At 36.9% G+C, this 27,779-nt stretch overlaps 1 protein-coding gene across 3 annotated transcripts; it reads right to left on the bottom strand.

Annotated features, from left to right (window-relative positions):
• On the bottom strand, positions 1-25,360 carry ppp2r2d (protein phosphatase 2, regulatory subunit B, delta). Of its 3 annotated transcripts, none has more exons than XM_042336887.1 (10): positions 25,336-25,360; positions 25,034-25,111; positions 9,178-9,275; positions 8,567-8,732; positions 7,793-7,905; positions 6,494-6,671; positions 5,928-6,092; positions 4,882-5,051; positions 4,657-4,748; positions 1-3,506 (listed from the first exon to the last, which is right to left on the bottom strand). In XM_042336887.1, the coding sequence occupies exons 1-10, from the start codon at positions 25,340-25,342 to the stop codon at positions 3,227-3,229; spliced, it is 1,347 nt and encodes a 448-aa protein (XP_042192821.1). In that variant the 5' UTR covers positions 25,343-25,360; the 3' UTR covers positions 1-3,226. The 3 variants fall into 3 exon arrangements, with proteins under 3 accessions (XP_042192821.1, XP_042192822.1, XP_007894401.2); XM_042336888.1 differs by lacking the exon at positions 25,336-25,360 and adding an exon at positions 14,834-14,894; XM_007896210.2 differs by lacking the exons at positions 25,034-25,111; positions 25,336-25,360 and adding an exon at positions 14,834-14,924.
• Positions 25,361-27,779: the final 2,419 nt, after the last annotated feature.

The following is a 27,779-nucleotide window of genomic DNA, read 5'->3' on the forward strand; positions in this document are numbered from 1 at the left end:
CTGTTTGGAGCAGCTTTATATTGGAACGTGCATTTACCAACTGAAGCAAAAGATGAACACTTCTTCTAAAGGAAAAAAATTGCTGGTATACAGTACGCAGTGAGCCATTCATTAAGTGCCAGTCAAACAGTGTTACTCACTAATTTGTCAAGAGCAATAATCCCACTGTTGCATTTCAGCCAAATCACAGGAATGCACCATTTAATTTCATTTATTTCACTTTAGCAGTTGAGACTGGGCATTTGCACTGCGGAGGGTGGGGGAGAATTACAGATCCAATTTGAATTAAATATAGGTCTGCTGAGAACCAGATGAGGAGGTGGGCCTCACATGAAATTCACTACAATAATGAATGGACAATAGACCGTTTGTAATGGTTTAGATAAAGTATATCAATTTGGGTCAATCATTATCCAGCATTTAATGGACATCCATTTTCGAACGGGGGTGGGGAGGGGGGAGGCAAAGGGACATTAACTAAGGGACATTAAGGTCCAACTGTTGCATAACTTTCAGCTCCCAAATTTAGATGAACTAATTCAGCAGAGTATGACTCAATTTCCCACTCATCAGTGGCTTTTTTTTAAAAAAAAACTGAACGTAGTAACTTTAACTATCTTTAAAGCATGAGCATCCGTTCTAATTTAATTAAAACATTTAAATCAAACAGCACAGAATGAATTAAATAATCTTATAGCAAGATGTAATTTTTTTTTTGCTCGTCTTTACATCCCCAAAGAATATGTATGTAAACTTGGATAAAGTGAAGCATTCATAGCAGATTAAACGGATATTAATTGGTATATTAACTGGTCCTACAGTAAAGTTTGCTCCAAGATTTTAATCAGTTAGACAAAAGAACAAATATTAAGATAATTCATTATTATTATGTAGTAGTGATTGACAGGATGAAGAGAATATCAGTCTTCTCATATTTCACAAATATGAAACTCCCGATTTTAATTCCATCCTGAACTGTGAATCATTATTCCCACAAAAAAATTACCAGTCATTAAAAAGGATCATTTACTTAGAACCTTATTGACCATATACATCTTAGTCTAAACAGATTTTATACAATTAAAATTTATTAAATAATTATGGTTAAAAAAACAAAAAGGCACATGCAATACTACTGAATTTTAGCACATCTGAACATGTTTTGGCACCAGGTCAAACCTAATGTTCAAAACTGCTAAAATTGAAATCGAAGGCATTATTACAACTCATTTACATTTATAATACAATGTCCTACTTAGAATTTTGAAACAAACATTCAATAAATTAGAACAGATTAGAAACTGAGGAAGTCTCAACTAACTCAAGGGCAGTAAATTCTTTGCTACATTGATTTTCTGCAGTTGTCTGCAGACCTCATGCAAAATACTGTAAAACCCCAAATAATTTTCTGAATTTCAATAACTTGTCAAATTCAAATTGAAATGAACATCTTTCATGACCAAACATTATGTCTGTGCAAAAGGTAAACCTTTTATCTTTTTTTTCTTACTTACTGAAATAAATTATATTTAATATTGAAATAGCCCTGGCACAAAAATATTGCAATGAGTTTTGAACAAACTCCCTTTACTGTGGCTAAATGAAATAATCATGCAACAATATGTTACATCACAAGTATTCATGTTAAGTTTTGTAGGATAAGAAAATGAAAGTTACTACGTTCAGTGATAAAAAGGACTTCACGCTGATTGATCAGCACTGGTTTCTGCAAAATAAATCTCTCACCTCTACTCCCTTTCGGAAGGGAAAATCATTACCATCAAACTTGAACAGAGGTGCAAATCCGCAAGTCAATTATCAAAATGTGCTTTTTGAGGGGAACAGAACAACTGCTGATCATTTTGTAAACAGTACCTCAAAAAGATGAAATGAAAATTCAGAAGCTTTGTCCCCACCCAAGCATCTCCACGTAAACCCTGCTCACCAGCTGGATTCTCACATGAAGATATGTAGGGGAGGAAGAGTAGAAATAAATGGAAACATTTCTTGGCTTTTCAAATCCAAAGAAACCCTTACCCCATTCCAGAGAAAATTAAGTCTGTTGCTGGGTAAATCTGAACAAATGTCAGAAATCTATCCTTGGTTAAATCCATAAATAGGAATACTTGTATTGTAGCATATTTGTTAAATACAAAGAATTTAAAACATAGGACATGACATTTCTACACTGCAATAAATGGGGTACAGAAGACCATAATAGGAAGTTCTCAGCAACAACAAAAAAAAATCAAACAGAGCCATTTGCAGGAAGTGTAAGACAACTTATTTAACTCCGCAGCTCTTATTCGAATTGGTTCCCCTGACAAATTAATATTTCTCAAGAATAGGACTATAAAAATATAATTTTTCCAGAATAATGCATGTATTAGTTGATTTTTCATATGTCATCTATATGTGAAACACTTGGTGCAAATGAAATCTAACTTCTAGTATGATACAGTATAGTATGTCACTTTTTCCATGGTCCAGAAAAGTGCCTATAACATGCAAGATTATCCAGGTCAAACAGTCATTTGAAACTAAGCTTTCAGTACATATTGCAAAAAGAATCACAAAACCGCAATACATATCTTAGATTTAAAAACACATTTCTTTATGATTTTCGTTATTTTATTAAGTGTTTTTTACACCAGATGGTGTGGTTATAGATACAGTCAGTGAGTAAATGTTATTATACAGGAAATACCACATGTCCACTGACCCAACTCAAGACCCATTATTAAAGTGTTCCAGCTCAGAACACCTGAGCCGAAGAGGAGACCAGAGGAGGAATGTTTACAGGCATCATCAAGCACAAGTCATGTTCAGAAAGGCCAAAAAAAATTACAGTAAGGAGAGAATACACGGACATTAATGGTTTTCCTTGTGTTCCACTTTTGGTCTTTTACCTTGAAGGAAAGCTCAGACGTGATTAAAAACAAATCAATATTAGAGAAGCTGGCCTTTATGTGAGGTATACTGTCCTTAGTCTGCTGCTGATGGGCTTCTCATGTCTGGAGAATTTGCCATGGAAAAGAATGTCCTGACTGAAGGCAGAAATTCACCACAATAATGAATGGACAGGCCAGTGTTTCTCCTATAGCTGTACAAGGAGGTATGTGCATCAAATTTATTAATTTGGGAGGACAATACAATTTCTTCCTTTAATGAAAAATGGCTAGGCTTAACTATGCAAGAATGAATCTTGTCTTAAAATAGGCCAATTTTAATTTACTTTGTCCTGGAATATATACAAGTTGTTGGTTGCAGCAACAGCTATGATGTTCTCTTTAGGGTGCCAAGCTGTGTGTAGGATCTTCTTGTTGAAGTCCAGACTGTCAACACTAATTTCATCTTTCTTCCTTTTTCCACCTGTGCAAACCTTCCGTGGTTTCAAGATGGCACGTGGTTTACTGCTTTCTCGGGATGCTTCAAGTGTGATGTCCCGCTTGGTGTTTCTATCAAACATCCGGAAGAAGTTGTTGTATGAGCCAGTCATGATAGCACTGTTAAAGAATCCAAAATACATGTTAGTTCAGGTCACATTCCTAATTTGTGCACTCATTTAGCCAATGCCAGCAGCCATCCAGAAGTTGAGCAATGTCTTTCATGTAGGAACACTGCATATGATAAAACGTAGGGACAAATCAAAGTATTATGGAGAGATGTTATCCATTGTGTTTACATTACCATCCTATCTCCTAACTCGACAGCATGTATTATAACCACGATTAAAAAGTACACAATTAATAAAGACAGACTTCAAGCTTGGAATCAAATATTCTGCTGGAACAGAACTCCCAGTCTCTCAACTTAACCCAACAGAACAGCTGTGACGTTAAACAATTGACTCTGTAAATTCGCGGAAGCAATCCTTTGCATTGCAACTGTGCATCAGTTCCCACTTGATTTTGCACACAAGTAATTGCAATCTATAATGGTTAAATACATTTACTCTGTAATGAAGCTTCCATTGTTGATTGGAAAATTGCCTTGAAAAAGACATTCATTTTATATGACTTCCTGTAATATAAAAGAGCCAATACTGTAAATAAAATTATACTTTATGTCCATAACCTGTTGCAAACATTTTATAGCAATGTAATCCATTATTTGGAGGATTTATAGACTATAAAAATACTGTTAATTATAGTTCATTTAACCGAAGGAAACGTTTGAATGGTTTCACTTTAGTTCCTTCAACGATCCGTTTCTACCACTCTGGTAACAGAATAGGTATTTTGTTACCCCAGTAATGAAATATATATGGAACCTGAAAATAAAAGTATTATCTAAACATGTTGGTACACTGTTTACAGTTGTATCATTTCAAGGCTTGAATGACAAGTTTATTCAAAGCTTATCAGAACTATTAAATACTAATTGATACTGGAACATACCAGATCTTTGGGGCAATCACTTTTACACAGCTGACACTGTGATACAAACAGTTTTATACCTATTGTCAGGGAACCTGGCAGGCAAACCAGTTTGGTGTCAAAAGTGTTAAATCGCCTTGCAAGCTAAAATAGTGCATTCCAAGTCAGCTTTTATTTTATTTACAAGTGTAAGAACTACAAAGAATTTTGAGTTTTTAAGATGCCATGTTTAAAATTGCATTGCAAAAGCACCTTTGAGAGATACAAAACAAATTACCTGTCAGAACCATTCCAGCAGCATTCAAACTTATCAAAGATGCAGTCATTCTCATATAAGGAACACAATTTGCTTCGAAGGTATTCATGTACCTGGAAAAGATTAAAAATAGATTGAAGAATGTTTTGAGGAACAGATAACTGTACGTTTTCCTAAAATTCAAATAAATTATAAATTAAATATAAGGCAATACCAATTCTATGATGCATTTATGAGGTAACTTGCCTGGTATGTTTCTACTGGTCTTGTTTCCATATTCACATCCCACACCTTAACAGACAGGTAGTCTCTTGTCATCATATACCGACCATTGTGGCTGAACTTCACATCTGAAATTGAGGAGATAATTTCAGAGAAAAACGATCTGCTGCTTGGATCTTCTGGTTCCTCAAAAACTAGGAAGAAAAAGGGCAAAAATCTGTTATTAGCCTGTAGGCAGAGAGTATCTTACCGAAAAAAGCAGTTGAAAAAGTGTCAAAAAACTTGATTCTTGCAGACAACAACTCCCACCAGCTATGAATGCATTATGTTTGGCCAGGTCACGTGCTCAATTTTAAGTAAAGAATGTTTATACAACACTTATCTGTTAAAACACGTCACTAGTACAATTACAAAAAATGGCAGGAAGTTCTATATTCTTTTGGTAAGAGTAGCACTTGGGGGAATAAATATTGAAATTTTTAAGGCTTCCCACTTCTTAAATGAATTGAAGTTGTGTTGCAATTTAACAGAAAATTTCAACTTTACTCTGCTGCCTGTCAAAAAGGATTCTCTAGAACATATGCATTTATTAGTTCAAATGCCGGACTGATTCTGAAGATTTAAGGTGCATTAAGTATTTAAGTATAAAGCTATAACCATAATCTGTCACTCATTTCAATCTGTCGTATTTAATTCTGAAATATTAAAATGATTACACAACAGCTATTTCTGGGATAAAAAAATCCTTTTACAGTATATCCTGTGAAGTACTTTGAGACGTCAGAAAGGCGTGATAAGGCGCCATCAAATACAAGGTGAAAATTATTAAAACAATCATAAGCAAAAATAGACTTGATGCTGCAGCTGAAAGAAAAAGTGGCAAATGGAGGGATACATCTCAACTGATTGCATAAGCACTGAAACAAGTATAGGAATTCAGTGAAACATGCTGAAGATTTTTTAAAAAAAGATTACCACTGCAACTATGAAAGACTGGACTGATCTGTTTCAATTTAAAAACCAGGAGCAACACTTCAATCAATTTATGCATCATACTAGACAATACTTACACTTTGAATGTTTGTCACAAAGAGCACCAGCACGCATGTCACAAAGCCTTATGGTTCCCTTACTACTACTGTAGGCAAAAACATTGCACTGATGTGGATGACATTCTGCTGCTGTAATAACTTCTGTCAACTCTTCCATGTTGGCAGGTTTAATATCTACAATGTCTTAAACAAGGCTTGTTAAGGAAAAGCAAAATTTACAACTTAACAGATAATATTTAAAATACTTTTTTACAAAAGCAATACACACATCAAAATTTTATGAAGCCATTCAAATGCATCTTCAATCTTTAACGGTGTGCCAATACATAGACCAGATGGAGATATAGGAAAACGACAAAAAATTAATATAGCATAATGAATTACCACTGCAAGAACTGCTCAATCACCCAACATATCAGAAACAGAATACGGAGTACAAAAAAGCATGTTAAAAACTTCTGAGAATGAGAAAAATTAATCGTTGGTACACCAACATAAAATAATATTGCAATAATAGTACTCTGAATAAAGACTTTTGTGTACAAAATTATTTTACTAGAGTCGTAAACATTAAAAAAGGATACTAAAACTTCTATCTGTGATTTCTAAATGCCATAGGTTAATTCTAAGGTCGTCTGCTGAAAGATAGGTTTCATAGTCGCTATTTACTGAAATTGAGTTAATATGATAGGTGTGTGCATTTGCAAATATCCTTCGGGGGCTTGCTTCTACCATCAAGTCCATAGGCTTCAACACTGGCACCTATTAAATAAAAGAAAAATGTTTTAAGAATTGAGTGGCTAATTCCGAAATAGTTTAAGGTTTCCCAGTAAGTAAATTTACCAGGCATAAAATCAAAATTCATTGAAAGTTCCAGTCTGCACACATTAATTGTAATAACACTTGCATTTGATATAGTGCTTTTCATGTCTTTTAGATGTCTCAAAGCACTTCACAGAATATACTGTAAAGTGAATTGACTGTATATTTGTGGGTTAAACACGGTAGCCCATTGCGAACTACAGTGTCCAACAAACATTCGTGGATTGAAGTGTCCAATTTTTTTTATTATGTTTTTTTTCCCCAAGCGATTATTATCAGGCGTGTGAAGTAAGGAAACTTGCCCAAGGTTTCGCCCTGCCGGGAATCGAACCCAGGTCTCTCGTTTGCGAGGTGAGTGCTCTAACCACTGAGCTACGGGACTCCAATCATTAACATGATAAGATGTTCCACTTTTTAAAAAATCTTAATTTAATCATAAAATTATATAATTTCTCACTTTCATATTTTCTTCAAATATCTTTCACAAGTTATGACTGTCACTGTTTCACCACTTGAAATACTGATCACGGTTAATTAACATCTTGTTAGAGCAAGTTGATGAGATACAGTAACGATACTCCAAATGTGGTCATTTCGAAGGGTGTTGAGTTTGGTGCAACCTTAACCCCTACTAAAATGCTTTACATTGAGCAAATGTCTTAAAACTATAATATGAATAAAACTGCCTTAATTCTGTCAGATTACTGTAAAATAAATGAACATATATTTAACTAAGAATCTTATAATCTTATGATGATTTAAAGAAAATACTGGATCAGCACCAATTTCTATAGCACTATTTTGGTTTCTAAACCTTTTCAACAGAAGTCAATTCGAATTGAGTCAGCAAGATTGAAAATTCAATTTGTTTGTGGGTGTGTTAAGAGATTAAACATAACTACCTATTTCTAAGAAAAAAATAGCTTCTAGCCAAGAAAAACTTCAGTTGATGTACAGCTATTATCTTAAAATAAAGTTTGAAACTACAAATACCACAATACCTAAATAATTGGATAGAACACTAATCACAGCAGAAACCATATTGAATATATTTTGCATACCCGTAGTGTTGTAATTCTGACAGGATCCCTAAATCTTCCATCCTCTTCCTTCAAATTATAACCCTCTGCCCTTTTGTCTCTTTCGCTGATCTTCCATAATTTAATAGTTTTATCTGTGAGTTACAAGATAAAATACACCATTAATATTCTTTCCAATCACATATCCCAAGAGCAGATGTAATTGAATGGTTTGAAGAGAACAAGAACAAGTGAAGAAAAGTGAAACAAGAACAATATGCCTCTTTTATTCCACAGAAATGATGCAAGTTTGTTCGGATTAACGCTGTGAAACCAGATTTATAATACAGCCAATTGCAGATTGCAAGAATATCTCCAGAACCCAAGATTTACCATTCTTTAGTGTTGCTTACATCAGAAACCACATCAAATCATCCCAAAACATATACACTACAATATAAAATTACATTTGTAAAATGTCTTTCACATCGGGAGGATGTCCTAAGACGCTACGAGATCTTGGGAGCAATTTGTTCTTCTATAGAAATCATTTGTAATTCTTTAATAATTCTCAACTTTCCTTTCTGCTTTCCACTGGTAAGACCATATGGGATGATTAGATATAATATGAGAAATTAGGAATTACTCCAACAATATAAATTAATATTATGTTGGTTATTGTACAATGCACTGAATTAATACTTTTTTTCATGAACACCAGATTGTCCTGAAAACCAAATCTGATTATACTAAATATTACCATCTTAAATTGTATTCCTATTTACAAACATTTATGTATCAATATATACAACTCACCATTTGTAGAGAGTAAGAAATGAGCAGCATTCTGTTGGGGTAACCACCTAATTTTATTAATTTTTTCCTCAATTTCTAGACTTTTCAAGTAGTCAAACTCTGGTTCATGACTCTGAAAGGTACTGTAAACATTGTATTCACCTCTGTGGTGAGGTCTATTTTTACTCTGTGAAAAGAGTAAAAGTCAACATGAAACACACTCATGCCAAACTCAGTTTCCTGAGATCACCAGAAATCACAATACAACAAAAATCTTTTAAAAAGTCTTAATATACAAGTGAAATTAAACTTAAAATATTAAAGTTTCCTATTTAGACCGTGACTAGTTGTATAAAAATTACAAGTTTATCCTTTCTGAAGGGCTTTGATTACCTACTGAGCTTCAGGAAACTAAAATTCCTCAACGGCATTATACATTTGTGATACTCCTTGTGCTCTCTATTAAACCTCTATCTAGAAAAGGATAGAATAGAAAAAGATGAAAATTAAACTCAAGTCTAACCTATTAATACAAAATTTCTTCAGTCTTAACCCCAACAATGAACTTGCACAGGTTTGCTATTTACATTTCTTTGAAGGAATTTTTTCAACATTTGGTGCACATTACCAACCTCTTGCTCCCGTTGAAATATTACGACTCTGCCACCCTTATCTCCAGTTGCTAGTAGGTCTCCAGAGTAGTTGAATTCAACAGTTGAAATTATATCAGCTATAATAAGAGATAAGAAATCATTAGCCCATGAAAACAAAATCCTCAACATTTGAGACGGTTGCTTTTGCAGGTTTATGCTCAATCTTAAATTATCAGCATCTCAAACAATTCTTAGTTACATGTACATTTTACAATTTTGAGAATGTGCAATCAATGTGCATGGTCCTGTAAATATAGAACCAATGTTGCATTAAACACATATTTTAAGCACATTCCTTAAATTATTCCCATTAGTCACCTAGGAAATTCAACCACCACCAATGTAATCTGGTGTTAACTCATTACAAAGACTTTTCCTATTCATGAAATGTATACAATTAGTAAGATGTAAACACTATTGTAAACATTTAAAGCAGTAATGTGATACAAATACAAAAATATGAAAGTGCCCCTTAATGTTTAAAGTTCTAGCAGTAAACTACTAGTAAGGTTCTAGTTGTGTTTCAACCAAATGCTGTCAGTGATTAAAGGCAAATACCAAAATGTATTGATATGGCCTGATCATTAAAACTGATATTTTCATTTTAAGACTACACCAATAATTCTCAGTAATATTCTGTAGTCATGATACTAATCCATTACTACCAGCAGTAAGCCTATTAATTTTGATATTAATGTAACAATTCTCAGTAATAGTTAATATTATTGCGTGCCTGATATTTTCAAAGTTCAAAACTGCAGCAGTTTGATTTGTAAGAATTCATTCTTCAAGTATGATTAAAAATAATTTACACACTACTATATTTTTGGATATTACTAAATTCACTACACTGGATTTTAAGAAGAATGAAATACATTCCAATCATACTTTTTAAGCAGCAACACAAAATTACATTTGTAAAGCGTCTTTCACGCCAGGAGGACGTCCCAAGGCGCTGAACAGTCAGGGAGGACCCGAGGGGGGTGGGGTTGGGATCAGGGAGGGTGGAGTGGCCGAAGGCACGGTCGAAAAGGAGGGCATGAGGCGTGCCTTGAAGGAGGCAAGGGAGCGAGCGAGGTGAAGGGAATATAGGATGGTGTTCCAGAGGGTGGGGGCAGAGAGGCTGAAGACCTGACCACCGATGGTGGGGTGGACTGGGTGGGAGGCATGGAGTAGGCCGGAGCAGACAGGACAATAAGGGGTTAGGAGGTCAGAGAGGTAGGAGGGGGCAAGGCCATGGAGGGCTTTGAAGGCGAGGACAAGAATTTTGAACTCGATCCTCTGAGGGATGGGGAGCCAGTGGAGTCGGGCGAGGGTGGGTGCAATGGGGTCACAGAGCCTGGTGCGGGAGAGGACATGAGCTGCAGACTTCTGGATGATCTGCAGTTTGTGGAGGGAAGAGTTGGGAAGGCTGACAAGCAGGGCATTGGCATAGTCACACCCCAGTCCTTGCCAAACTGCACTGGCTGCCTGTCCCAGAGGATCGACTTCAAGATCCTTATCCTTGTCTTCAAATCCCTCCACTCCTCTGCACCCCCTAACTCTCTGAACTCCTCTCTCCCCACAACAGTGCCTGTTGCCTTCGCTCCACCGGGTCTGGCCTCCTCCTTGTCCCCTGAATCCTCCGCTCCACCATCGGCGGCCGTGCCTTCAGCCATTACACCCCGAGGCTCTGGAACTCCCTTCGCCTCGCCCCCTCTCTTCCTATTTTCAGGTCTCGGCTGAAGATCTTTCTTTTCGACCGCGCCTTTGGTCACTTTCCTCCCCTTCCCCCTGGCTCGGCCCCTGGATCTGTTACTGTGAAGCGCTCTGAGATGTCATCCGGCGTGGAGGGCGCTATATAAATCCAAGTTGTTGTTTGTAATGAAGGCATGTTTGAGGGTTTTGACGACCTGAGGGGTGAGGCTGTGGTGGAATTGGACAATGTTGCGTAGGTGGGGGAAGGCAGGGCGGGTCATGGCACAGATATGAGGGAGAAAGTAGTTGAGGGTTGAACAAGACACTCGCCTAGGTTCCTGACTGGCTTGGTGAGGTGGAGTTTACATCTGTGGATGCTGATGCCTGAGGTGGCAATCTCAAAATGATGGATTGATTTAGCAGTGGCTCAACTGTAATTGTAATATTCAAGAATAAATGTTTCCCCAATGGGCCAGTGGGCAAATGAATGAGGCCAAACTTGGGCTTAATCAACCAATGTGATTCTCAGCGTAACACCCCTCCACATAATCTTCGAATAATTGTTCTTAAATTATCTTCTCTGCATCCAGAATTCAATTCAGGTGCTTTCTCTAAGATTACAGGCTTTCTGAATCCCTACACAAATGGAAGATTCTCAAATATGATCCATCACTCATGCAGACAAGCTATGGTCTTTTTCAGTCTTCCATCAGCAGTGAAGTTTGCAGTTAAACTCTGACAGGACCCACTCTTTTGCAGCAAAGACCATCACAAAATCATATTTTCTCCAGTTGCGTCTGCAAACAGTTGCAAATACTGTACAGCCCTTCATTTGATTACTGGCAACTGAAGATATTATTGGTGCACTTAGTTAGCAGCCACACCTGTAAATGCAGCTCTGAAAGGTAAATAATATAGTGGTCCTGGCTCTGAAGGATTGAATAGTTTCTGAATTTGATTAATAGCTATAAATTATCTTCAGTGAAATCGCTTTTTCAACAGATAAATATGGTATTAGTCTTCAGATGGTTTATTTCCCCCCCCATTTAAAAGTAATGCAATCAGAAAGGAAAAAATACTTGCCATGCAATTAAAATTGCTGGAGAAACCATAGTGTTACCACTGCAGCTGAACAGCAATGAAAATCAAGCAGAACATTTAGCCATGTGCCCTTTGCCATACAAGCTCAATTTGCAAAAATAAAATGACCATGCCAACACATTTTTCATAAAAATAGTTTAACAGACCTATGCAACATTCCTCTTAAAGCAAACTCATTCATTTAAGTCTATTGAACCCAGTTGAGACCGACTAACAAAAGGCTAATACTGTAATTATTTTCATTGCAGAAATCCAGCCTTACTGTGACATTCAAAGCTTTGCAGATTCATTCATTAATATTCAGTGCTATTTCACTTAGCTAAATAAACAGGCAGAAGCTACTAAATACAAATACGTGCTATGTTAGCTGAGTTTGGATATTAAAGTTACCTTTATACAAGGACTTTTTGAACAACCCCAAAGTTGGACATGAATGAAAATCCTTCTCTTGCTTAAAGGGACTCCAGTTTCAGTTATAAAACTTGCAGAAGCAGTTCATAAGATGTCAGTTTTGGAGTGTCTATTCCCTTCTCCAGAAGTTTGGCAAAAGCCAAGGCACTGGGGACCACAAACTGCTGTAATTAAATGCTGGTAAAACTGTACTGCATACATACAAGGTTTTCACGGTTCTCAAGATCCAAGTGGGAATGAATCCAACCTCCGGTAAACAGTCTACATGACAAAGTCACTTTGATGAGCCAGAAGGTTGGTAAATTACAAGTGCCCTGGAAGATGCAGTCTTGCCTGGCTTTGGCATCAGAATACTAAGTATATCACATAAAATGGATATGGCATTGTTTTCCTTTTGCTTAGCATATCATCACCACGCAAGGCAGCTCAACCCCAGAGATATTGTTTACCTGGTTGCACCTTCCCTCCAAAGTTTTGTCACAGGTTAGTCAAATAACTGAGAAGCACGGGGTTCAGTCCTGTTGGTACATTGGTGATCAAGAAATCCTCCTGAGTGGTGATGAGCATTAGCAGTATTTACTTACTGCTTTGCATATCAACCAATGCAATCATGAATTTGGAATACAAAAGGGCACATATGGAAACCAACATTCTAGGTAATGACTTCCAGGAGTCATAATCAGGATGATACCATGTGAAGGAGGTTTTAGAAATCCAAGTTATTTTGCAATCCCAAGCATCAACATTTCCTCAAAACATCTGAGATATATTTCAGTCCTATGACTTACCTTCAAGCAGAGTTGCTCTTCAATAATAATAGTACTAACTAGATCTGCTCATTTTCAAAGCAGCAGATCATGTATGTAAAGCAAATAGAGAGCTAATTAAATCAGCTTTCATTGGGAGTGGTGATGGAGTTTACAGATCAAGAATATAAAAGTACTGGACTGTCTCCACAAAAACTATTAAAATAGAAGTACTCCTGCCAACAATAAACCACATTTCTACAGTTAAAGTGTTTTAAAAAAAACTTTATATTTGCAATAACAAGACATTGACATTTAAATTATCCTGTGATCAAAAATACCCTGGATGTTTACCCATAACTAGCTTTCTCAGACCTTCCCTCAAAAGCAAGTCATTGGTGTTTCAATTATCTGTAGCATGCTAATGCATCATACATGCCAAATCAGTTAATTTATTGTAGGAGCGAAATTGAATCAGAAAAAGTCAGTCTAACATTTCAGATGGGACAATTCCTCAGAACCCATGTCAAACTAGACATCTCAGCTGCTGATTAGCCAATCTTCTATCCATTTCTTGTACATAGTTTTTCTTTTTTATTTGAGAAACCCATTGATTAAAAAAATCTATTGCACTGAAGATTGAATTGGAAAAGTAAAGAAATCAAATCTCATTCAAATCCAAGTATGAAGTGCTGTTTGCCTAAAAAATTGAAAAACTATGGTATTTATTTTCTTCAATGTGGCAAAGGTCATTTCAGACTAGCTGTGTGCTAACCCTACTAAATCTACAGGTGGCCAGAGGCTACAGGCAAATTACTGAACAGTCCTATTGAGACACTGTTGCTTTATTTATCAATATACCTGCAATCTTAATTGTTGTACAGTACCAATGGGTACCTTCAAATTTACCTTGTGCTGCTATTCTGAAAAGTAAACAAGAAATCACCATCAACAGGCGACTCTTCTCTGTGACTCCAAAGCGGCAAAAATGCCAGTTATTTCTGAAAAGAGTACTTTCAACCTAGAGACTAGTATGCGCCCTCCCAAACATCAGACACATTTGAGCAATTATTTTGTACTTAAAAATGAAGATAACTTTCACTGATGGTTCGGCGAAATTCATGTTTTAGCATAAACTGCTATGCAATTCTTACTACAATAACACAAGACATGATAATGAGCCAAAAATTTTATCCTGAGAGATTCATATGAAAGATCATAAATGACTAAATCCAGATTCTGCAATCCTGAAATCAATTTTAAAAATTGTCAAAATGGCAGTTAAAAATAAGCCCCCAAATTGAGATGAATTTCTTGGCTATGGAAAGAAATTCCAATACAGCAAAATTAAGATCCACTATCAAACAATTTCTGCTGTTGCAAGTATATAAGTGTAGAGATGCCTTGGGAAAAAAATAACTGTCCTTAGGGGAAAAAACTACTAAACAAACAAATGTTAATTTTAAATAAAGCAAGCATTAATCCATTTGAATCTGGGCTTTAACATCGCAGTGCAATGCAGTTCTCTTCTGCAAGTTTTCTCTTAGAGATCCAATTATTTATAAAAAAAATAAATACAAGGAGGAATCATGCTGCAGAACCCATGGGAACTAAAGCAGAAATCGTAACCTCAGCCAAATCTGAGTTTTCAAGATGCTAACATACAGTTTGGAATCTTCAATTTATGTTCCATACTGTACCTTGATCAAAGGATGACGTTGACATCAGTGAATTAGTACCAGAGGTAGAAGTCTTAAACACCTGAGAGAAATTGCAAGGAAAGCATTTCATCTTCTGCAGTATGCAAATGCAGCTTTAAATTTCTCATTTGTCACCTCCACAGTCCAAATCACTGAATAAATGCCCGCCTTGTAAGATTTTCTTTTGCTAAATGCAATCCAGACATCTAGGTAACGTACAACAGTTAAATATTTCAGTCGAGAAAGAACAGGCATGACGAGGGTGGACGCTGCATTTACAGCATAATAGTGCAGGACCCATATGCTATTCCCAAGACGCTGCTAAAATGGGGGAGGGGGGTGGGGTGCACTGCATGAAAACTAAGCTATCTAAATCATTGCCAATAATTTAAAATCCAAAAATTTATGCAGCTATCAATGGAAGCACGGTTTCTTGATTCTCCTAGGATATCAAATTATGTCACTCAGAAATTACTACTCTCTCAATTTGGCCCAAAAAATCTGAAACAAAATCAAACCTTAGTGCTGCTTTCTGTGAGTGCTGATGTTTAAACACTGCTTTCCCCAGTTCAAATCAGCAATACGATCCAGCACCTCAGACGGATGCGGCTACAAATCAGAAAGGCAGCCAATCAAGTGAAACTAAGGATTATCCATATTCATCTGCTCTTTCTGATATACTGCATCATGTTTTCTGTGAGGAAATCTCAAGCCAATTCATATTTAATAAACAACCGTTGATTAAACTACCATTCACCCAAACTCAAATGTTCTTGCAATTTATTTAGCAAATGTAAAGATGACCAATAAATCAGTTTTGATATTTCCCATTAGGTTTATTATACATTGCTACAGTTGTACTTCCAACATTTAGGCTGAAATAATTAAGACTATTTACACAATACATTGTTTTACTTTAATTCCCTTCCCAAATGCTTTCCCAAGCCTGAAGTCAGTGATTATTGGAAAAGCTCCGACAATAGTTCATATGATGTGTTTTAAAATTTTAAAGAACACCCCATGCCAGCAACACTGTATTCATTTTTTAAATTTTTTTTTTGCAACCCTACATCTTACATTCACATAACTATCACATTTAACAAAATATAGATTTCAACATACTACAACGGAAAAGGGCATTTCTGTATGACAATATTGCTCCCAGGAGTGGCAAGACACAAGTATTTATTGGTTCACATGGTAATTCCTCAATCTCAAATGTGCTATCCAGGTAGAAAGATAACCAGGAAATTAGAACCAGTGAATGATCAGTTTCACACCCCTTTTGCCACCAAGTTCTAACTGATATCTGTCTTTACCCTCAATATTTTTCATTAAACAGCTTCCATTTACACACAAACACACAAAATGCCATTCATTACACTCAAGATACAGCAGGGAACAATAAAAATACATTCGTTATCCTCATTTCCACCAATGTACTTATTTTTTCTACCAACTGCTTGATCAGTCACCCTGGCATTGCATAATTTTAATGCTCTAATGAAACATCTGACTCTTAAGTTTTTATTGGCCAGTTAAATTGGATTTAAGACAATGAAAGTCATTTTAAAAAAAAGCATCCAAAATACTTTAAGGACTATATTTAACCAAACAATTCTGAAGTTGAATCGAATTACTGTTAGTATTTTTGTCTGGGTTAGTTTGTGACCTGAAAGTGTACAGTACAGATTGGTCCAGACTCGAGTCATGGAGATCCTGCAAATACTCCAAGGATCAAAGCAGATGGAATGTTCGAAGGGGGTACTTCCGTTTCATAGAAGACACATTTCCCTATTGCGAAAATTCCTTGCATTTAAAGCATCGCTGCATTCTCAGCTGCTAAGATGCTCCACTGACATGTGTTATGGGGAGAAGGCAAGTGTGTTCTGAAGTACTTTCATTTTAATAAGAGCAGGAATTTTAGACAAATCTTAAATTCAATCCAGACCAATCAACAATGGAGAGGGAGTGCAGTACTAGCAAAAATTCAGTCATACCCTTACGACTTAATTTTTTGCCAGTATTCTCTAAACATTCCACCTGTATAAAAAATTCTTCTACATATAAACTCGTACAAGTCGTATCAGTTGGGACCATAACATTTCATTTAATTTACAACAGCAACAAATTACACTTGCGTAGCACCCTTCACGTTGCAAAGGCGTCCCAGGGCATTGGAGTAAGAGTAGTAAGAGAGCAAGAGTACTTACGTGAAATAAGAGTTGTGCACAAGTTGGATTTTATCCAGCTAACACAACAAATACAATGAATGTTCAATGAATGGCATGGACTCTTACAACAAACTTTTAACACTGTAACTGGATTATTTCACGTATTGAAATTTACCATGATTAGTGCTTAAATGTATGCGGTACTTCGTCAATGCAGTGGTAGATCCGGTTGTGGCAATACGAGTTAGGAGATTATTTCATTAGGTTTACATTATTTGGGATCAAGAAACCATTACAATTTAGCAGTTACAGACATAAAATACGACTAGTGCAAAAGAATCGAAGTAGTGTTTAGCAGGAAAATGAATGGGACTTGGGTGCATGCCCAACCTAGGTGATTATACAACATAACTTGTATTTATGCAAGTTAACCTGTACTAGTCATAAAACGAAACTCCTTATGGTAAAATTCCTCAAATTTCTCGGCTTGTAACTGAGCCACCAATCATTAGAAATAGTCTTTCCCTATTTTCCTTCCAAACCATTCAAAACTTTGACAGTGTATTAAACTCGCTTTAACTTTCTTAGCTCCAGCAAAATAGTTCCAGTTTTTAAATGCCTGAGGTGACCATTCATTATCAGATTATTCCTAAAATAGTATTTTCAAAATAAACCATCTTCTGAAAAGACATCTCTTAAATACTTTTTCAAATTACAACTTCTGTTTTATTGGAAATCTTATACTTTTTATGGAGATGTTTAACATTAGCTTATGGGAATTAGTGCACCAGTATGAGTAAATACTGTAGAGTTGGTTGCTAGATATTAATAGAAGAATAATTATGCTAGAATTAGGCAAATATTATTCCCTGGAGTATTTATTTTAAGAAAGAGATCAATGGTTCAAGATGTGAAATATTTTGAATAAATGCTCTTCCTTCAGTATGATTATAAATAAATAAGGATCATTTTTAGAAGGAACCACGGTATATGGGAAAGAGTGGAAATGTGCAATTGCAACATTTTTATTGCATAATTATTGAATCAGCTTTCTGTACATCCTTGTATTCACTCAATCATATGGACCCTAACAAAACTAAGAATGCAGATAGCTAATTTACCCATAGTATTAATTAGAGTTTCAAACGAATGAAACAATCACCACGTATAAAAATACATCAGAAATGAGAAAAATGGGTTGCTAGTTTACATATTTAAATGTGTAGTTTGTGCACTAAATTGAAAACAAAGCACACATTTAAAACTTGACATCTCATATCCTGCAGCGAAGTTCTGCTTTCTAGGAAGGTTGCAAATCGTAAAGGAATGAAATTTCAGCAGAATGTGATGCCCAGTGACCGACACTGAGCACCATTTCTATACATTATTCATTGGGTTAAAATAAACAATAGTTGTTTTTGGTACTGGCAACTGGTGAAGCTGTGAATTTATCAAATAAAATGTTAAAGACATCTGAATCAATAGGGAACATCCACTAAATGTGACTTGAGCAATCAGGAGAATCAAAAATGCACAGAAAATTAGCAAAAATCTGAATTAACAAAATAAAATTGGAAGGTAGATTAATTCATATTTTATTCACATTCTTGTATCTCAGTCAGTACTAAAGTGGAACATTACACTGTATATTGGATTGCAACATGCTGTAGGTTGCAATTGTTGGTAGAAAGTAGCAACAATCACATGGAACGAATTTTACTTTCATAAAACACCAAGTAAATCATTTATCCTTTTCTACATCAGAGATTAATTTACTCAACTAAGCTACGGTCAGGCTTCAGGGACTACCAATTAATAGATAGCATTCATTCAATACTTTCTGGTTTGATGCATACAAACGCGTCATTTTGTTATATCCATGATGCAATCAAGTAAATTTTCCAAGACTTGGCATTCAATTGTCCCAAAGTCATTCAAATCTTATTTTCAACCAAATAAAATTTAAGAAAGCATATTTCTGTCCAAAATGGATGGCAGGAGCCAAGAAAAAGAAAACAGGCTAATAAATATTTTGAAGGCATTATCTTGGAAGAGTGTATACTAGAGATAAGATTGAATTGTAACAAATAAAACTGGGCAGACAGAAAATTGAAAAGAAGCGAGAAGTGCATTGAATGAGTAGAAATGTTTTAAGTCAACTTTACACACATATGGATGACTGCAGGTACTGACTCCTGATGTTTATTGCATAGAATTGGCCAATTTTGTTAAGATATTTAAAACATAAGGTCATGAATAAATTAAATAATAAAATATTGAAATCGAAATCTAGAAGGGTAAAGGGATTTTATCCAAAAATATTTAATGCTTCCAGGCCATAATATTTTCCATTCTCAACAACATCAAACCACATGGTCAATCTAACACCCAACACTATTCCCAAGATTCTCAACACCTTTAGAAAAAGAATCTTACATCATAGTTTGACATCTGGCAATGAGACTTCAGATGCTTACATTTTTCGTAAACTAACCAAAGCACGTACATTTATATTTTGATGATTATAGTTTAGGGCAGCCTCAGAGAGATTTACATAAGTTGATAGATTCCATAATTCAACAGCTGTAAATATTTAGGTTGTATACAAAATAAGAATCAAACATGTCTCAATGCAAATTGCACAGCATTATGTTCTACTGCTCAAATCAGCAATGGCCACTTTTAATTTCATTTTAATTTAAGTAAAATTAATTAAATTTTAATTTAAAATTAATTAAATTAAAGAGTTCAAATCAAACAATGCATAGTATTTGAGATTTCATCACTTTTGTTTTTGGGGTATTACTATTAGTGAACATTAGTAAACTACCATCAGTTTGAAATTGATTGAATGATACGTCAGCATATTTGATAATATTCTTATCAACCCACGACTAAATAATCATTTCATTTGATATAGCATCTCTCGATGTAAAACAACAACAAAATTACATTTGTATAGCGCCTTTCACATCGGGAGGACGTCCCAAAGATACAACAGAACTTTGTACAGCAGTAAATGACTGAATCATATATTCTGCTTGCACCGTAAGAATGGAAGATGAGCCATTGAAGCCTTCCAATGTCTTGTAAAATCTTAAATCCCCCAGTGCATACAAAATAGTGTCATTTGAATTACCTGATGTTAAGATAGTATTGTAGTATAAATGATATTTCAACAGGAATGCATTATTATGTTCATTTCAAACTCAAAAAACCTAATCAATTCAAAGTATCACAAACAAAAGAGCCTCATAATACTGTGCCAAATGTAACTCTGGATCCTTTTAAACGCATATTAGTAGTACATCACCGGTATGTAAAATGTTACTCAAATCTTTCTAGGACTAATGTTGGTACTCCACATTTTGAAACTTCAAGTTCTGTTATATTATTGCAGTCCCTTGTTGTTGCCAATCAAGAAGCTGAAGGGATACTTAAGTTTTGTAATGCTACTTATTTTGTTGCGTTACTTCATCTGCAAAAGTCTTATTTATACTTCATCAGTAGTAGTGCTTCAGAACATAGCATCTACCAGCTAGCATCTATTCAGTTTTTCTTTTTTTCCTCACCGGCATGATATAATCCTACTAGGGAATATAAAATAACAATAAACATATTCTGAGAAATCACAAGTGTACACAGATTGTGACAAGTGTTCCGGCTTGGCAAGTCCAAACCTGAAACTTGGGTGAGGTACTGGAGGTGCCCGATATATCAAACCACAGCAAGAAACAGTGTCTTCAAGAGAGGACAGAAAATCAGAAGCAAACCTTTGTATCAGAATTCTAGTTAGTTGAAAATCGACCTTTTGCTATATAAAGACAGATAATAGGTTCAACTGCATTTTTCCTTAATATTCAAACAGCCCAAGGATCTTGTTGCATGGCTGTAAAAGCCATATTAACATGCAGAAATATTAAAATGCGAGCAGGTTAAAGTGTGCCTCTACCTTTTTTTATATAAATAAAAGGTATTTCTTGTTCAAAGTCCTGGTAACCAACACACCACAATCATTTAATCTTTTAGTACAAATGTCACTACTTATCAACTAGGTAGCATAGATAAGGGGCTGACATCCACCACCATGGCAGATGTTGGAAGCCAGGACTAAAAAGTAAAACTTTACAAAATACTCTGAAGTGATTTCAATATTACCCTTTTAGTTTAGGATTCAGGTCAGATTTGTAAACTGCTTGAAGATGTAATGATCATCAACTTAATAGTTAGGATTATTACTTTGTGTCCTCTAGAGTATATTTTATGCATAGGAACATTAATCTGGATGGCTACTTTAAAAGAACAAAGATTACCATTGAAACACAACATTTCCAGCAAGTGACCAGAACACTAAATACTCAAAAATAATTTAGTAGTGCATGGATTTGATCACATTTTGTGAATGACATAAACTGTTTTTAAATGACCATTATAGAACTGAATCTCAGGTATGGAATTCAAAGCTAAAACCTGTACAGCAGTGCAACTATGTAGAACAGATTGTTATTTGACACCAGCTATTTATTCTACATCCAACTGTGTCCTAAACAACTGGTCACCTTAGTTTGACTTTCATTTTAATATCAAACCTTGTCACAATTTTTAAAAAAATCAAAATACCACAAAAGTTCTGTCACTGATTCGCACTTCACACAGTAGGGTTATGCTAATATGTTCGGCTTCCCATAAGTAATTTTCAATTAAACTATGTGAATGCAATATATTGTATAATGAAGTTAAATTCTATGAAACAAAACATCTATTTTGCTTTAATTCATCCTTGTCCCGATGGCAGATTGCATAAAGAGAGACCACCCAAAGCTTTTAAAAAAGTTTTCTTTTTAAAAAAAACATGAAGATTGGACAGTGCACTTACCAAGTTTCAGCAAAATTGAGGCATTATAGAGTTCATAAACTACAAAATTATATTACACTTACAGCCCATAACATTCCTAAATGTTCTTTCCAATACAGTATATATCTGTTCATAAAATCCACAAGCTTTCCATCTTTGAATTTCACTGACACATTACACCTATATTACCACTACCATTGATCATAAAGGAAACCTTTTTCTAACTGTATATTTAAGAATTCAAATACTTGTAAATCGATTGCATATTTTGATTGTATATTGTTTCCAGGAGAGTACCTTGGTATAATTATAATAATCCTTATTAAGAACCTCCACAAATTCCATCTGTTTGTTGTTAGGACAGCAAGGTATCTGGGACTCCATCAACACAACGATTTATACAGCCCCTTTCATATAGGATAAAGTCTAGAGTGCGGCAATCTCCAAATGACTAGGAGTCTGTTCAACACTTAATGCCATTGAACAAAATATGCTTGATGAACTATTATCTCTTTTAGGATATCAAATATACTGTTTATCATCCTTTTTTCTCAAAATAATAATCCTGGGATTTGATTGTTGTGCCCGTCAGGAATGCAAGGTCAGAATGATGTCTTGAAGCACTCTACAGGATGTGCTGTAAAATGTATTTTTAGGTGAACATGGCAGCCAATTAGTGCACAACAATGATTTGCAAACAGCCTTGAAGTGAATGGTCAATTTTATTTGGGGGCTTGTAAAAAATTTCAAATGCTATTTTTAGTTCTTAATACACAATTGCAGGAGTTGCTTGCATTACACTAATTTGATAATTTCCAAGTTACAAATGTTAATTTTTTTTAAACCGGTGAATCAATTATTTTTAGCGCAATCCAGAGTAGATCAAACGGTAGTTTAAAGCTTAATTCATGCTACTAGAAGCAATCAAACATTTCAGGAGAAGAATGAAAAGGGATTTTGATTTGTTGTTCCCAACTGCTGTTGAAGAGAGCTGTTGAAGAGAGTGTGACAAAGAGTGAAGAGCAAAACTCAATTAATTGATGTTGAACACTGGGTAGCTTTTAATAGTATTAAAGGGGCAAGATTGAGATCAGCTCTTCAGCAAATGTCTTGGTAAACTACCCCAGAACATTTATGGTACCACTTTTGAGTAGAGGCCAAATAGCTTCACACCACCTGCATTTACATTGGAGCAGTACATCAGATTTCTGACTTAAACCACCTGTTCAATGCGATCTCAGAAGGCAGCACCAGTGCAAATTGTACAGCTTTTTTTTTCTTGTAGCAAGTATAAATATAGGTCAAATAGACATAAATAATTACATCATTTCCGTTTGTAGTCAAGATGGTAGGTATAGCTTTTGCACAGAGTTAAAATGAGCAATACATGAACAGAAATATTCTAGGTTCAACAACTGTCGAGTCCACTGATCTCAGACACGTGGAAATACGAGTCCCGCAATCGGTCTTTGCAAATCCAAATGAGAGAATTCAATGAGTGTTCCACCTGATTGCTAACCAGTGATCCATGCTAGAACGTGCACAGATTTTTGATGTCATTAAGGCATGAAATTAACAAAATAACGTTCCAAAATAACAGTGATCCAGAAGCTAAGGGATATTAAAAATTTCTGTATTCCAAATGTTAGTATACATTGATAGCATACTTTACCAATAATATAATAATAATCCTTGCATTTTAATAATGATCCTTGTATTTGATATCGGACCTTATCATGGTTTCAAGACATCTTAAAACACTTCACCGAATTTACTGTTAAATGGAGTGACTGTATATTTGTCAGCCAGCCAATTTGTGCACAGCAAAGTCCCACAAACAGACCAATTTTGTTGGCCAGGACACTTGTGGAGAACCTGTTGTTTTCTTCCGAACAGATCTTTAACGTCCAAAAGCAGACAGTTTTAACGACTCATTCAAAGGACATCACCTCCAACAATGCAGCACACCCCAGCACTGCATTGGAGTGTCAGCATAAAACGCATGGGGCTTGGAACCCATAATAATTTATGCTTTTTTATGATGACCTTCGGGATCAGCTGCGAGAATGCTACCAACTGAGCCAGACTGACATACTTATGCATGACAACCAGTCGAGTGCAGGGCAATGTAATACTACTTTAAACTTAAAACAAAGCCCCTGACATTTTCAAAATACAATTGTTCACCCACAGATTTCTTGAAGAAATTCTGATACCAGATGTAAACATTACCCCAATGCAGTGCAGTTATTAGTAGAATGGTCTCATAATATTTGGAATCAAAATGCCTAAATTGGACTAAAGTATTGGGATCTATAAAACAAGTTTTATGTTCCTATTAATAGAACGGACTCCACTTTCATAATATTTGGGATCAAAACGCCTAAATTGGACGAAAGTATTGGAATCACTGAAACAATACCCAACCACGAGTATGTCAGTGTCTTTAAATATCTTCCATTTAAAAGCCATTTCGAGAAATCTATTGCAGCAATCTCACAAATGTAAACACTAAGAGCAACTAATGCAGAGCACATTAGGTTTCTTCACCAGGTCCCTCTCACTGGAGGGAGTTACTGGTTGGTGGATGGTGAAGCGGAGGGATGCTTTACGAGTCATTACCATTGAATGACAACTTTTGTTTTCATACTGTTTTCTTTAAAAAAATAGTGAAACGCTAAAAGTGAAAAGAAACTCTGATGTTCTCGTGCAATCGATTAAGAGAGTGAACACAGGCCTCCTTGAAGATGAAGTTGAAGGGAAGAAAGGAAAATAAAGTTTCTTATCCTTGGTTCAATAACAACTTTCAAGAGAGAAGTGGACAGATATTGGGGGAGGATACATTTTTCGCAAGGCCACGGGGAGAGCGCGGGGGGAGTGGGATTGATTTGGACAGCTCTTTCAAGAGCGGGCACGGACAGGATGGACCGAATGGCCTCCTTCTGTGCTGTAACGTTCCAACGATGCCCCCCAAATGATTTCAGGTACAGGAAGCAATTCTTCCTCCTCCTCCTCCTCCTCCAACCCGTCCCCTTCCTTCTCTCAAGCAGCAGATAGGTACAAGCAGCTGACCTCTGACAGCCCAGCCGGATGGTGATGTGTGTGTGTGTGTGAGGGAGGAGGTGTGTGTGAGGAGGAGGGGGTGAGGAGGGAGAGAGAGAAGCGCCTCACCTTCCGCCACATCCTCATCGATGGCACCTTTCACCTGCGAGAAGCACCACTGCAAGTCGTTCCCGCCACCTCCGACCCCTGCAGAATAAATAAGAGAATAATAATGAAAAGGCGCGAGGGAGAGAGTCCATACACACACACACACATATATATATATATATATAAATGAGGAGGGGGATTACTCCTCCCCTCCTCCCCTCCCTCCCCCCTTCCCTCATTCTGGGACGAGGCGACATTTAACAGATCCCCGGCTCGGGCTCGGGCTCAGACTGACAAACCCGGGCCGGTGGCTTTTCTCTTACCCGCCATGGCTTTTTTTTCCGCTTTTTTTTTTCTGTCTGTGTGTGTGTATATATATATATATATGTGTGTGTGTGTGTGCGTTATTTTTTCTCTATCTTTCTCTCTCTCTCTCTCCTCCACCACCTCCTTCTCCTCCTCCTCCTCCCAGGTTATGAGTTAAGGGTGCGAGCTTTCCCGGGAGAAGGGAGCGGCGAGGCCTTGGCTCAGGCGGGGCTGCGGTGCGAGGGGCCTGGGGGCCGGGGCTGGGCCGCTGCTGCTGGTGGTGGTGGTGATGGTGGTGGAGAGACTCAGAGGTGGCGGCGCCGTCCGCGGCTTTTCAAAATGGCGCACATCGCCAGACGTCATCGGCTGGACATCGCTTTGAGCGGCGCGCGCAGCCCCTTCCGGCTCTTAAAGCGACACCCCACCCACCCACTCACTCACTCAACTCAACTCAACTCAACTCACCCAATCAATCAATCAATCAATCAACCAACCAACCAACCAGGTGGTGTGTGTGTGAGTGTGTGTGAGGGAAGGAGGGAGGGGTAGGGAAGGGAGCCACGTGCGCAATAGACAATTCACGTCACACCTTCGGTCTCCCGTCCACGCAATTTAAACACGCACACGCATACGCACACGCACGCACGCACACGGAAGCTTAAAGAGCGACCCTTTCAGTCCCATTGACTTGCCCTTTCCCACCCCTCTCCCCCCGCCATTCACGGCAAACCCTTGCCAGACTCCGTTGGCTCCCGATCACCAAACCGATCGATTTCCGCATCCTCCTCTCGCTCGTTTTCAAATCCCTTCGTGCCCTCGTGCCCTCGCACCTCCCTATTCTATCCAACCTGCTTACCACCAGTCATCCCCCAACCCCCACCCCCCACTCCACCACCGCACTCCACCACCCGCTGGCTCCGACCTCCTGTTTATCCCATGTCCCATCCATTTCACCATCGGTGGCGGTACCTTCAGCTACTACGCCCTGAATCTCTGGAATTCTCTCCGTTAATTCTTCTGCCTCACCCTCTCCACCTTCAAATCTCGTCTAAAGACTTTCCTTTTTGATCATGCTTACGGTCATCTCACGAGCCCTCTCCCACTGGTTCGTTATCAGACTCTGCCAATGTGAAGTGCTCCTGGACGCTACCCCACACGCAGGGCGCTATATAAATGCAAGTTGTTGTTATATACCTCATCCCAGCATTTTGGGGCAACAACTTGCATTTATATAGAACCCCACACACAGAGTAGTGTCCCAGAGAGCTTGACAGTGGCGAAGCAGGCCTCCGAGCTGGGGGAGGTGACCATAGGCATGGTTGAAGAGGAAGGTCTTCAGACTGATCTGAAGATAGGAAAGGAAAGGGCAGGCGGAGGAATAGAGGAAGACCATTCCAGAGTTTTGGGGCATAGTGGATGAAAGCGCGGCCAACGATGGTGGAACGGAGGGCATGTGGGACATGCAGGAGGCTGGCGCCAGTTAAACGGAGGCAGGGGGTTGTGTGTTGGGAATTAAGCAAGTAGGTGAGATAGGGAGGTCCCGGGGCATGAAGGGACATCTTCTCGATGTGAAAGGTGCTATATAAATGTAATTTGTTGTTGCATATATGTAATTTACATGTCAAGTGCTCTGAGATGCTACCCTGGATGAAGCGTGCTGTATCAATTCAAGTTGTTGTTGTATGTGGTTCCATTAATAACAATAATAATAATCAGTTATCTGGTCAGATGACATAGTGTGTGAGGGGCACTGAGGCAGATCTCAATGGAGAAATGTAGAGAAGTGAAGGAAGCAGGCTGGTCCAAAGGAAATGTTTTATTCCTGTAGGAAAATAGAAGAAAAAAAACAGATTTACTTGAATGCAATACATCAATTTTCTGGCAATGCCATGAATCACATTATGGATTGTGATTTTAACCAAAGCTAATGTATCATCTAAGGAATGAGACAATACAGTACAACATTATATGGGTCAATGAACACAAATAGTAACATAATAATCCTTGCATTTCATATAGCGCCTTATTACGTCTTCGAGACATCTCAAAGTGCCTCACAGAATATCCTGTAAAGTGAATTGACTGTATATTTTACTGGTGAAACAAAATAAGCATTTAGAAATTAACTAAGGTTAATTATAATACTTCTTGTCAACCAATTAATCATTTTGATAAAGGTATTTCCCAATGCAAGTGTGCTTGTAAAATTTCTATTCAACCCACCAAAAGTAATTCCTCTGGTACATAAATTATAATAATCCTGGCATTTCTCCCCTCATGGCTCTAGTAATGTTTTGAATAACCTCAATATTTTCCTAAACAATCTAGCACTGCTTGTGTAAATCTTTTGCCTACATATCTCTTTTAAGTATAGTTTCAGCAATTCCCTTTGATTTCCTCCAACGCTACTTTGTTAACTTATTGTGTCACAAAGTGCAGTTGCCTTAACAATATGCACTTA

This window comes from Callorhinchus milii, unplaced genomic scaffold, assembly GCF_018977255.1.
Source record: "Callorhinchus milii isolate IMCB2004 unplaced genomic scaffold, IMCB_Cmil_1.0 Scaffold7, whole genome shotgun sequence".
Taxonomy (NCBI): Eukaryota; Metazoa; Chordata; class Chondrichthyes; order Chimaeriformes; family Callorhinchidae; genus Callorhinchus; species Callorhinchus milii.